This window comes from Oryzias melastigma, linkage group LG16 (genome assembly GCF_002922805.2).
Source record: "Oryzias melastigma strain HK-1 linkage group LG16, ASM292280v2, whole genome shotgun sequence".
Taxonomy (NCBI): Eukaryota; Metazoa; Chordata; class Actinopteri; order Beloniformes; family Adrianichthyidae; genus Oryzias; species Oryzias melastigma.
In genome coordinates this window covers 15291808-15304617 of record NC_050527.1, presented here as the reverse complement: position 1 = coordinate 15304617, position 12810 = coordinate 15291808, and the positions used below count along the sequence as shown (strand labels likewise).

At 35.9% G+C, this 12810-nt stretch overlaps 1 protein-coding gene across 2 annotated transcripts in view; it reads left to right on the top strand.

Moving 5' to 3' along the window:
* Positions 1-12810, top strand: part of cdkal1 (CDK5 regulatory subunit associated protein 1-like 1) — a 251564-nt gene that overhangs the window by 131319 nt on the left and 107435 nt on the right. For both annotated transcript variants that reach the window (XM_024268289.2, XM_036215988.1), the window contains exon 9: positions 1077-1243. In XM_024268289.2, the coding sequence (XP_024124057.1) occupies positions 1077-1243 (167 nt within the window). The remainder of the gene's footprint in view (positions 1-1076; positions 1244-12810) is intronic.

Here is a 12810-nt window from a genome sequence, read left to right as displayed (position 1 = left end):
AAAGCAATGATGGGAAGAAATCATGGAGGTGGAATACTAGTCAGGGAACTTCCAGTTTTCAAACTTTATATTTCGCTGATCCATTTTGAATGTCAGTATCTACGTTAGTTACAAGACTTTGTATTTGCTACTTAGTATGGTGGAAGCATGCTGCAGGATGGTTACTGTGGATGCAATGGGGAAAAGTGTTAATGAACTATAGATTTGTCGGGAAAACACTGAAAGAAGTAATGTGTAGTTGTTGAAAAGTTGTTTTGATGAGCCTGCATTCATCAGATCACATTTCAATGAGTTTCTGTACTCTTTTTACATCCCGTAGTGCCTACGGTGTTATGCTGGCCCCTTTGGTCCAGCTGTTCTGCTCCGAGCACAGAACATATTCAGGCTTAGAAAAACTAAATCAGAGCTCAGTCTGATTGGAAACAAACTGAGACCACCTCTGAATTATTGGAGGGATGCGGACTCTGACTCACTGTAAGCCAATCAAACATGTTCAGTCTGAATACACCTTTTAGAAATAAAAAAGATAATACGTATATGGATTTATAACCTATTCATTCTTTTTAGAAATTATGTCTGATGTCTGAAGACGTTTTTTAGAAACTATGAGATAAAAGGAACTTACTGGAAGCAATGATGTGTTTTTCTTTAATCGTCTATATGGGAGCAGTCTCATGATTGAACCTAAACATTTCAGCTTCTGTAGAACATTTTTCATAAAAAAGTATTTTTTTTAATATATTTTATGCTGATCTAATTTGATTTCTCATGTTAGAAAAAGCCCATATTTATAGAAAAAAATGAAAAAAAAAAAACAACCAATTGTGGGTTTTTGTATATACAGTACATAAATTCCCAAGTATTGTAACTAATGATGAGCAATCCCCAGATTTGAGTCTCTGTTCTTCTCTGGACTTTATAGTCAAAGTGTAAATGTTAGTTTTCCTCAAGAATTCCCCAATAGGAAATATTACTTGAAGATATTAAACCCTTTTAACACTCTGCTGTCATTTATCTTTGAAAACATTGTGGTTTCAGTTCCTGTTTTTTTTTTTTTTTGTTTGTCTGTTTTTTAGAGGGTGTGTGTGAGATCTGGTTGACCAGTGAGGATACAGGAGCTTACGGCAGAGACATAGGAACAGATCTCCCCACGTTACTCTGGAGGCTGGTGGAGCAGATTCCTGATGGAGCAATGCTGAGGCTGGGAATGACCAACCCACCTTACATCCTGGAACATCTCGAGGTTTGCAGAGCACACTCCCATTGTTATTACAAGTACCCATCACATTGAAGCAGGACATTAGTACAACTTTTGACTGTGTTCCTTTGAGTTTTTCCTGGAAATTTAAATGGTGAGAGTTACTCATTCAGCTGTAGTTCATTGTGAACATATAATGAACGGATGGATGGAGGGATGGACTGGTACAATATAAGTCAAAAAATGCTCCCTGGTCACACAACACTCACATTAAAACAACAATTTGCCATGGTAAAGCTTACGACTAAGAATAATAAATAATACATAATAGTACATAAGAAATGTATTTTAAGGTTATGAAAAACAACAAAATTCAAATTCAGTTGATTGTTCATAAAAGTGCATTACTGATTACAAATAAACAGTATACAAAATGAATAATTGTTAAAACCAGAAAAAAAAAAAAAAATCACTCCATGACTACATTATTGTGACTTTTGATTAAATATCCATAATCGCACAGTTCAAGCAGTCGAGAAAATAGTCCAGATTTAATTTAAGCATTAAATAAAAGCACATTCAATCTCAACATTACATGGCTGTATGCGTACATTCAAAAAAGGGTCCAAAAATAGAAGTTTGTCTAAGTAGACTTCAGTGCACGTATGCAGAAAACTATTATTAGTTGGCTTTGGGTCATACAAAAGAAGTATAGATATAAATGCAAGCAAAAAACTTTTTTTGTATTTTAAAGAGTCTGATAAAACACTTCAAAATGGAAATATGCAACCCCGTTTTTACTGTTATATTCATCATAGCTGGCTTTGGACTGAGCAGTGATGTAGCTGATATGTAAATATGAGTTGGGACTCAGTTTTATGCAACCCCAAGTACATCTTCAGAACAAAGGGATATCGGAAAGCGGCTGTAAAGTGAGCCTCCAAAGAAAACAAGACTTAATAAGATCAAACCATCAGGCAAGCATGTGCACTGAAGGAATGCTGTAAATCTCAGATTCTATCTACAGCAGATTTATCGTTGGGTTTCAGGGTGAATAAGTGCTATGTTACACATATGAGTTTTCTGTTTTCACTTGTTATATGCGAGGTAATCAGAGAAACATTGGTATTAGATTGTCTGCGGTGAGCCACAGTTTTATGTTTTCCTCAAAAGACAATAAGATCTATCCATAAGTGAGGTTTACCACCAACCGCATGCATGTACTTTAACAATCCAGAGGAAAAACAAAAGATTTTTAATTATTTAATGTATGTTTATACTTCCAGTCATTGAAACACAAATTATTTTGTAGCAGATTTCTTTTTAAATGCCCTTGATTAAAATGAAAGATAAAAAACATTTAAATGATGCCGTTTAAAATTTTATGCGAGAGATGAACGATTATCTCTGTTAGTATTTTTGATTCACGTTTCCTTTTCGTTGCTCCTTTTTCTTGATTTTCTCCTGCATTGTCCACAGTCTGAACAAACATTGCTCTGACTCGCTTTAATAAACTAAATGTCCTTCTATTTTGCTTACCAAGCTGTTCAACTGCAGCTCTTGTCTCTACTCATTAGTTCATTCTCTTCCTTTATAATGAGTCAATTAAGGACCATTTTGTCCTATTTAGGGAATTCATTTTATCAGTCACTATTGTCCTTTAGCATGGAACGCTGAGCATTCTCATCCCCTCATTATTTTTTTTTCTCTTTGTGATTTTCAAAATGTGTAGGAGTAAAATATTTTTGTCCTTTTTCGCCTTTAATTAGGACATTTGTGTGTTTTTAAATATTATTTGTGATCACCGTAAGATGACACACTGTCCAACATATTTTCATTGATGAAAGTAAAATACATTTCATTATAAAATATAATTATTTGGGGAATTTCAGTAACAAATCACTGTAACTAAAACAAAGCAAATAGTTAAAAATAAAGGGCAAGATAATCAATTTTACAGTCAGAGTTGAAATATTTACAACATTACAAACCATAATTTCCCACCAAATGCTCTCTATCACCTTTATTACATATTCATTGGATGGAGCTCCTTTATGGCACTGATCATTGTTTATGGACTTCACCAGCAGAGAACTTTTGGCTTCTACAATCTTGATTAACTTATCTTACTTTGTTGAGGTGAGCGAAGAAGGAAGACGATTTACAGGATTTACAAACTGAGAACTAAAGTCAGATGGTGCTATTTATACTGGCTTCTTCACTAGTGCAGTCGTGACATTTTGCGTTTTGTCTTCATTCACGCTGCAGCTGTTTCTGCCTTTCCCAATTTTACATATTTCTAACCTGAACTGAAGACTCTCATGGGGGTTTTCACTGTCGCCAAATGTAAAAATAAATAAAAGTGTTAAAAGCAGCTAAGTGTTGCTCCGATCCTAATGATAGCACTTTTTAACTTCTCCCTGACAGTATGGTGGCTGTGAGATGATCGCATGAACCTACAAATATGAAACATGTTGTAGTAGTTTAAACTCATCATTAAATGATTGTTTTTATTTATGGTAAACAAGTGACAACACGAATAAAGATTACTATTAGTATTTTACTTGCAGTGTCATTGTGTTTTTCTCTACTGCCAAAATACTAAATAAAATGTAATGTAATTGAAGTTAGAATACTTTATTCAAGTCATACAAGCCACTATGTCATGGATTTTATCTCAGGCTTAACCCTTTAACACTGGAGATGTTGCTGGCAACACCTTAACACACGATCTTGGACATCCTGTAACTCTTGGACTGCACCTGCGGTTAACATCAAATCATTCTGACGAGAGGAAAAGTGGCTGTTCATATCAACTTTACAACACATTTCAAATGTAAAGGGTTACACATCTGCATAAAGTCCCTTTGCATCAAAATCACCTGATTTACATTGATGATGTAAACACTACTGGATTTACGTAAATTTGCATGATTGGTAGAAGCGCTATGGTAGTTCAAAAAACATTAGAGCTAAAACTCTAATGTTGAACAGTAAAATGTACTTTCTTTATCTGGTAAATAATGGTTTTTCTCACTTAAATGTCCATTAGAGACCTGCATTTTGTCCCTTTAAAGACCCACTCCAATGAAAATAGAATTCTCTGTGTTTTTAAAATGTTCTTATAGCATTTTTCTTATCATAGATGACATACAAAATAATTTATGCATGCATTGGGTTAGTATTCTACCCGCTGATCAAGTCACTGAAAACGTCACGTTCCCAATGCTGAGTTCATGATTGGCAGATGCTACGCGGCGACCTGCCAAAATTTAAATATTTGAACTCTGGCCGCGCCGCTCAAGTTACGCTGCTGCCAGACCGCCAGGTCGCCCCATCGCTCAAATTGCGCTCAGGACTTCAGATCGCCTCAATTCGTGTCTGTTCCATTGAATTAACATTGAAACTAGCTGCCTCTTCGGCACGAATTGTGTTTGGTGTAAACGCAGCATAATGAAGTACTGCTACTCTGCAAAAACTGTCCTAGAAACCCACAGTTTGAAAAAAAATGCTTAAAAATTACAATAATATAATTAAAAGACTATTCAATAAATCAAAAGGGGATCATCTGGCTGTTCCCGTTTTTACTGAGCCTTGATGTGTCATTTATCTGCTATATGTTTGAAAAAATCTGTGTTGGAAAAACAAGTAAAAAGGTGGTTTTAAGAAACAGTAAAAACGATCTGTGGAAAAAAATAAATATCTGTGGTCGGATTTGCCTTTTTGTAACTTCTGACCTACTAATGAAAGCCCACAAAGCCATTTCATGTTTTCATATTTATCAATCTCTCCTCCTTTTAACCTTTGACCTCTGACCTCTACTTGCGTGTAGTAAATCTAATCTGCAACCTGAGGATTAGGATTTACGGAGAAAAAATGTCACTAATAGAATAATAGTAACCTAGAAAAAAGAACACAGACGAAAATGTCATTTCAAAAGTGACACTTTGATTTAAAGAATCAAGGATTGGTGAGATAGAAGATAAATGGAATAAGGAGTGGAAAAATGGGGGAATGAAGGCCTGGGGATAAAGATGAGGGGTAACGAGGACCGAGAAAGTGCTGTGGGAAGCAGCAATGGAGGTTGTAATTAACCAGGGGTTAATGGAGGTGGCTAATTGTCCCCCCACATGTATAGGTAGGCTTTCTGCTTGGCTACATTACAATTAAAAAACCGCCCTCCTAATGATAGGGAATAACAATTAACTGATAATTAGAAGTATACTAGGATGACACACACATGCTGGGCCTACGAGTGTGTGTGAAGACTTTTCAATATGTCTATAACTTCATTTTTTTGTTCATTGAATAGAATCACATCTTTTTTTTTTCTTTAATTCCTCTGTCAATTAACCTACATAAAGGGAGACATAAGGATGGTCGTCTTTTGTTTCTCCTGTCAAATCTGTCTAAAACCGAATTTTACATCACATTGGGGTTTTTTCTGTTTTTTAAGTCACCAAAATTGGAATTGGAAAGTTAAAAGTTTTGCAGCTGCTAGTATTTTCATCACATTTTTACAATTTTCCTCTCTAACTACAATCCTATATATTTTTTTCTTCCTCATTTCTTTAACTCCCATTGTGTCGAAGGCAATCACTGCAATACAAACGGTGTGATGATGATGAGGGTAGTTCTTGAAAGTATATTTATCCATCATCTTTAAGTAAAGGCCAAATAATATCCTGCTGTCTTTTCCTCTGAAGCACGCTGGCACTTATATAAGATCATCATACTGAAAGGCTTTGATTGAAGCTGAAAAGGCCAAGTAACTTCTCCGCTGCCCCATTAAAGATGGCCCTCCTGCACACGCACCCTCAGATAAACACCTCTGTGTCTCCTTCTGTCTCACAAGAACACACTGCTTCTTTTTTTTAGCGTGTGCAGCGTGTTTTTCTTGACAGATGTCGTCAGCCGCATGGCACCATTTGCTGATTGGGGCAGTTAAAGGTCCAATCGCCTCTCATGGGCCACTTCTCTCTGACATTTTGGTTGATTGCATTGTGCTGTCAGTACTCTGGTGGCACAAAAAAAAGAAGTCTATTTAATTTTTTGAACCCTCCCCCAAAAGCTTTATATTTTTGATTTCAGAAGTCCGTCTGTCCTGTCTGTCTCCTCCTCCATCCCCAATAAAGCGGCGCCTAAATCCATAAAGAATTATGTGCGCCCGCAGATAGCTGTGATTTAGTGAGCCGGCGTGTGATTGAATCTATCATGCAAGCTAGAACAGTAAATGATGTGTGAAAGTAGCCTCCTTGTATGTAGCAATCAGGAAGGCTGACTTGAATAAAATAGTAGATGTCCATTAAAGAGCCTCCTCGTTTCAGTTTGACCAGGATCCATCAGATGTGCCGCTCACGCTCCTCCTCACTGCTGTTTGAAGCAGTTCAGCAAATAGTCAAGTTTCATATCTAAGAAGATGGAGAAGCAACTTTTAAAAAGGGAAGATGTGAAAGTTTTCACCGTCTTTCATTTGATTATATTAATTTCTCAGTGAAACAACAAGCTGTTTGTTCTTCTATTGTTGAAATTTGACACAAACCTACTAAAAAATAGCTCTAACCTTTTATTTTTATTGAGTAACATCCTTTCTTTTAATTTAAATGACTGTTTACTGGATTGAAATGAAGAGGTCTTACCTCCCTTCTAACTGCACTATGAGGTCATAATAATAAACTCTCTGTGTGGTCCCACAATCACATTTTCGTCTGCTTCCACCCCATGATCATCTGTCTGCTTTCACACTTTCAGAAGTCATAAACTGCCAGTCTTTCAGATTTTCAAATACTTTATTTATTTTGTGGCACTTAGTCTCTTGACATAAAGCAGTACTTTAATGACCCATTTATTTCTACTGACTTTGACAAAGACATGTCTTTGTCAATGTAATCCCGTGGATTAACAAACCATTTCTCCATCTTTCTTTCTGTAGAAAAGCTACAGTTCAGATCATTTTAAACACAGCGTGGTTTTGTCTTTAAAATAACTGTGTGTTTTTCATATCTTATCAATGTGTTATTTGTTAAGGCACCACTCTGATTTTCTTTTGATCTGTTTTAAAAGCCTCCCCAGTGGTCTTTTCGTTATGATTATTGAATTTTTAGGAAAAATAAAATTTAAGACATAGTTTCTGCGGAGTTGCAAGAGTTAATTAGAAATTCAATTCAATTTAGTTTTATTTCTATAGCCCAATATCACAATGCAGTGGTAAAAAAATACACCAGTAATTGCACAAAAAACATAAAGTCACTCACAAAATATAAACAGTTGTAGAATGAACCTAAGTGATGTCCACATGAAGGAGGGATGACGAGTAAAGCAAAGAAGTTCATGGATCTATTTGTCTGCAAGGTGATGCATCAAAATAGGCAGCCAGACTTGGCCCACCCATTTTTCGATTTACATCCCAACCGAGAGCTTTCTGGATCAAGAAATACTGAGAAATGCAGTTTTACGCTTAAAATACTTTATACGTGTCTTCCATCATGAGAAAAATGCTACAAGAACATGTTAAAAACACCTAAAGCATTGTACTTATGACCTTCCAGTCTCAGGGCGGACACTCTTACACAAGGCCACTGAGTTGGTCTTGTTGTGTGTGTTCTGAAATGGCTGTCTGTATAACCCTAACCATAGTTTGTTGAATATTTTTTTCCAAAACTAATATAAATATATATTTTTATAGGAAAAGTTTGTCAGTATCTCTCTTTTCATTCAGGAACACTCTGTTCTGGCATGAACTAACTTTTAGACGTAAAGTTACTTCACTAACAGTTATTGTAACAATTTTACTTTAGCGCTGAGCATCCTTGGGTCAGAGCCCCTGTGTTTTGCAGCTTTGGGTTCTACAATTTCAAGTACAGAAAAGCAAGTTTATCTGCTTAAAACATTAAACTTTAAAAGATACATTTAAAATAAATATTAAAGTAAATTCTAGCTGTTTTATTCAAGCATGTCGGTCACATTTGTTCAAGTAATGATTTCTGTCAGTTTTAGTTGTGTTCGCTACGCTTTTTTAAGTGCCTTAAAATCGCATACATTTCTCTAAAGCTGATCTTAATGTTTTCATCCTTGATCTGCTGCCTCGTTATTGCTGCCACCCACCTCTTTTTCAGAACTTTTAATTAAAACTGTTAATGTAGAAATCTCAGTTGAAGTGAAAATATTAGGTGTGCAGATTGGTGTGAAAAAGGGTTACACAATTTAACATTTAAAGGAAGAAAGCAGACCATAACCCTCCACAAGATTAATATAAATATATATATTTTTTATTAAACATGTTCTTTAATTTTAATTATTTTTAAGGATATTTTAAAAGGAACCAAAGGGAAACTGTTTTAAAGATTATTGTTTCTCGTAGAGGCTGTCTGGAGCCAAATCACCTTTCATGGTCGCTCTCCTCTTATGTGCTATTTTCATAATTATCTGATTTGACAGGAAAGATAGCAGATCCTTTAAGCTAATCGCGTTACGATGGAGTCTTTATGTGGGGGCTTATCCACAAAGATAAAAAGAACCTGTGTTAGTTTGTTTGGAGCTGACAAAAAAATAATCCAGCTGAGGTGGCAGATAAGCAGTAAAGCTTGAACGTAAACTAGTGTACCACTAAAATAATTAAGACTGATCAGTAAATGTCTTTACGAATTTGAGCTTTGAAGTGGTGATTTTTCTCATTAGAGCTGAGATTTTCTGCTCTTCTCTGCCTCATTTTTAGCTTAAAACGGTATAAAGCAAAAATACGCAAAATATAACCCGAATCCACGAGGATGATAGAGATTCAAATTGATGGACATTTTATGCTAAATGCAGGTACTTGTGTTTTGACCCAAGTGTTTACATTGGACAAGCAAGAGCTTCTTCTTCTTTTTCTTCTGTTTACTAGCGCATGTCCGCCCCTTACAGTTGGAAGAGGCTTGGTGCAAAATGTCAAAGCGGTACAAATCTCGGTAATCTTGCTTCAGGCATTTTCTTTCAGGGCTCTATTCTGATATTTGACAGATTTCGTGTCATAGGATTCTGTCGATCAATTGATCAGTTGATCAATTTGATGAACTATCAAGTGGCTGGCACTACTGTGAACTAAAAGGAATGCCATGCATGTGTCACTACCAAGAACAAGTCCCTAAATAGTCAAAGTTCGACTTGGGGGCTAGGATTTTGTAAATAAAGCCCAAAAATGGTGGCAAATACACTATATTAACACAAGTATTGGCTCACCTGCCATGATTCACATATGAACTGAAGTGCCAAAACCTTAGGGTTCAATATGATGTCGGTCCACCTTTTCCAGCTATTACAGCTTCAACTCCTCTGGGATGGCTGTCCACAAGAAATGTTTTACCATTCTTCCAGAAGCTCATTGGTCAGGTCACACTGATGTTGGTGGAGAAGGCCTGGCTCTCATTCTCCGCTCTAATTCATCCCAGAGGTGTTCTGTGGAGTTCAGGTCAGGACTCTGAGCAGGCCAGTCAAGTTCTTTCACACCAGACTCTGTCCTTCATGTCTTTATGGACCTTGCTTTGTGCACGGGTGCACTGTCCTGTTGGAAGAGGAAGGGGCTCCAAACTGTTCCCACAAGAGCATGGAACTGTCCAAAATGTTTAAATATCCTGAAGCATTCAGAGTTCCTTTCACTGGAACTAACCTCCTCCACCAAATTTCACACTCAGCACAATGCAGTCTGAAATGTACCGTTCTCCTGCAACCTCCAAACCCAGACTGGTCCATCAGATTTCCAGATGGAGGGTGGTGTGAATGCAGCTCCAGAGTAAAGCCCACCATATTAGTGTTCCTTATAACTTTAACCAGCAGATTACTTGTTTAAAGTCCTCATATGACCGAACACATGCACTCCTGCATTGTTCTAATTTAGGGGTTGTTAGTCACTAAGTCAAACAATTACAAGAAAAAAAAAAATCAAGTTTGTTTTATAAACTTTAGCTTGATCCCCTCATATGGCTTGACAAGCTTGGAGGAAACTATTTGAATAATTCTAAGATTAATTCCAGAGCATAAATGCTTCATGGCATGTTCACCCTGCTGTAAGGATCCTACAGATTCTTCAAAGATCTATTTAAATGTCCATTCATTCTTTTTTTTCTAGTTTTCTACATTGATAGTATATGAAGTAGAAAAACAACTAAGAAAATAAATATCTTTTTAAGCAAGAAGGGAATTTGAAAAGAAGAAAAACATATAAGAAAGCATAACATAAAAAAATCCCATTTTTATCTGAACAAGTTGTTGTCTAACAAAGCTGTTGATAACCTTCAACTTTGACTCATTATCTATTAGAATGCTAAAACCAAGTGGAAATAATTTTCTTTGAAACTTGCTTCCATAACAAGCTGTGAAATGGAATTTTCCTTTTGTAAATCGTCCTCACTTTCACTGAAATACACGTCAAAAGAAAACATTGCAAGACCGACTCTTTAAGCAGCTTAAAGGTTATTCTAGCTCAAGGTCTTTTGCATTTCGACTGAGATCTAATGTGGAGGGAAGTATAACTTCACACCAGCTTTCGCTACAAATTCTCAAGAGTTTTAAATTTATAATTTCAAGTTGAAACTCCTTGGTGTGCAACAAAATAAAAGTCGCTTCTAAAGAATTTCACAATTAACCAAGTTTCTTGCTTAGACAAGCTGAGCTTCACACATACATATGTATACATTCTTTTTCCCCCGTGTTGCAGTAATACACAATCACAGATATCCAGCAGCCTGATTTCTGCCACTAATCAAGCTCCATTTTGCAACCAAATTAATTCTTTCTAATTTGGAACGACTAGCGGTCAACCCCCTGTGGTGCTGCAATTGAGCCGTGTCTGTGTGCGTGTTCGCGCACACATATGCTGCAGTTATGAAAGACCAAACGTTCAACAATAGCTCCTAATTGAAAAGACGGACTGCAATCAGCATATTCTTGAATGAAATCATAAAATCATCCCTTCTTCTCATCTGTTTTTTCCCTTTTCTCTTTCTTTCTGTAATTAGCGTGCTGATGATTCTGATTATGTCTGTCAGAAAATGTGACATCTGTGGACTCTCAAGTTCTTTTACAGAAAAAAAAATGTTGGAATTAGTGAAAAAAATAAATAAAAAAGACCCTTACAATTGGAGAAAAGTACTTCAAATAAAAACCCTTTTCTAATTAGGTTTTAGCACAAAAACAAACTTTCTGTCATTTAACTAGATTTTTTTTTTTTATGATTTTCAGTTTTAGTAGACTGAAACCAAAAAAACTAAGTTTTCTTTGACTTTTTTGAAGCTATACAAATTTATATTTTTAAGCATAATTTACAATTCAAAAAAATTGCAGTTTAAATTCATATTAGACAGATTTGTGTTCAGTATTTTCTGCATGATGGGGCATAACGGAATTTAAGGCAAACTATCAATGAATGGTCCAATTAACTTATGCTATCCATAAGGCACACAGCACCATAAGGAGCACATTAAGCCAGACAAACATTTGTCAGTCAGTCAGACTTTGATAACTGTGGTTAAAGCAGCTCTATAACATGTTTGACGTGCTACATGTTAGCCACGTTATCAGCATTAGCCGTGTTGGCGTATTCACAATGAATTCATTTAAATAGCGATCCGGATGATAATCAAGACTTTCAAGTGCATCTTATGGTGTGGAAAAAAAGTATTTCATTTTCACCTGAATGTAATTTTTCCATAATGAATTGGATGGTTCATTGAATATCTAAAGGCATTCAGACAGTTTAAGTACAGAACATGTGTAGGTTTGGCATTGGAAGTCTTTTGTCTTCTCGAGTGATTTAGTGTTTTTGTGTCTTCACTGATAGCATTTACATTCAGATTTTAATCACATAGAACTCACTTTTCTAAATGCATTATAGAAAGTTTTAAAGTGCGCCACCATTATTTGTACAACTCTTTTAGGAAACACACAAAGTTACAAGTGAATCCTCACTGAGTTAATTATAGACTGAATATATTTTTTCTCTTTTTTGGGTCCTTTTATCATTTTGTTTTGAAAGGGGGGCTTGCATGGTGCAGAGCAGCTATCGACTTGTCAGACATAAAGGCCTCCGCTGAAGAAACCTTGACTCCTGGGACTTCAGATCTTGTGGGTGCATGATGAATTCCCTGAGCTGCTTTTCTTTTTATTTTGGCAATATAATAAGGAGAAAGAAAAATATGAGGAAGAGAGAAAGAGACATTGTGCCACAGAAGGTCTGAGGGAAAAGAAGAGTACATAGAAAGGCAGGAATGTTAATGGAACCTTCAATTTATTCAGCCTGGCAACAGTGAGATGTTGCTGCTTCTTCATTCAGTGCAACAAATATTTGCCAGCATCTGAAAGTATTGTAAAGTCTGTGTTTCTGGCTTTACATGACTTTATAATGGGCTTCAATTTGCAGAGCTATTTACCACGGGTTTTATTATGTGGATCATCTTTGAATAATCTTAGTAATAATTTCTAGCCTTTATAATTATCAGTATTGTTGTATTTTCCATAGAGAAATAAACACACTATTTGTTGGTACAGTGGGACTCCAGATTTTCATCTTGAGATGATCACAATCCTGTTATCCTCTTGCAGTTCACTTTGCTATCTTATATCCTAAAAGGATAACTGAA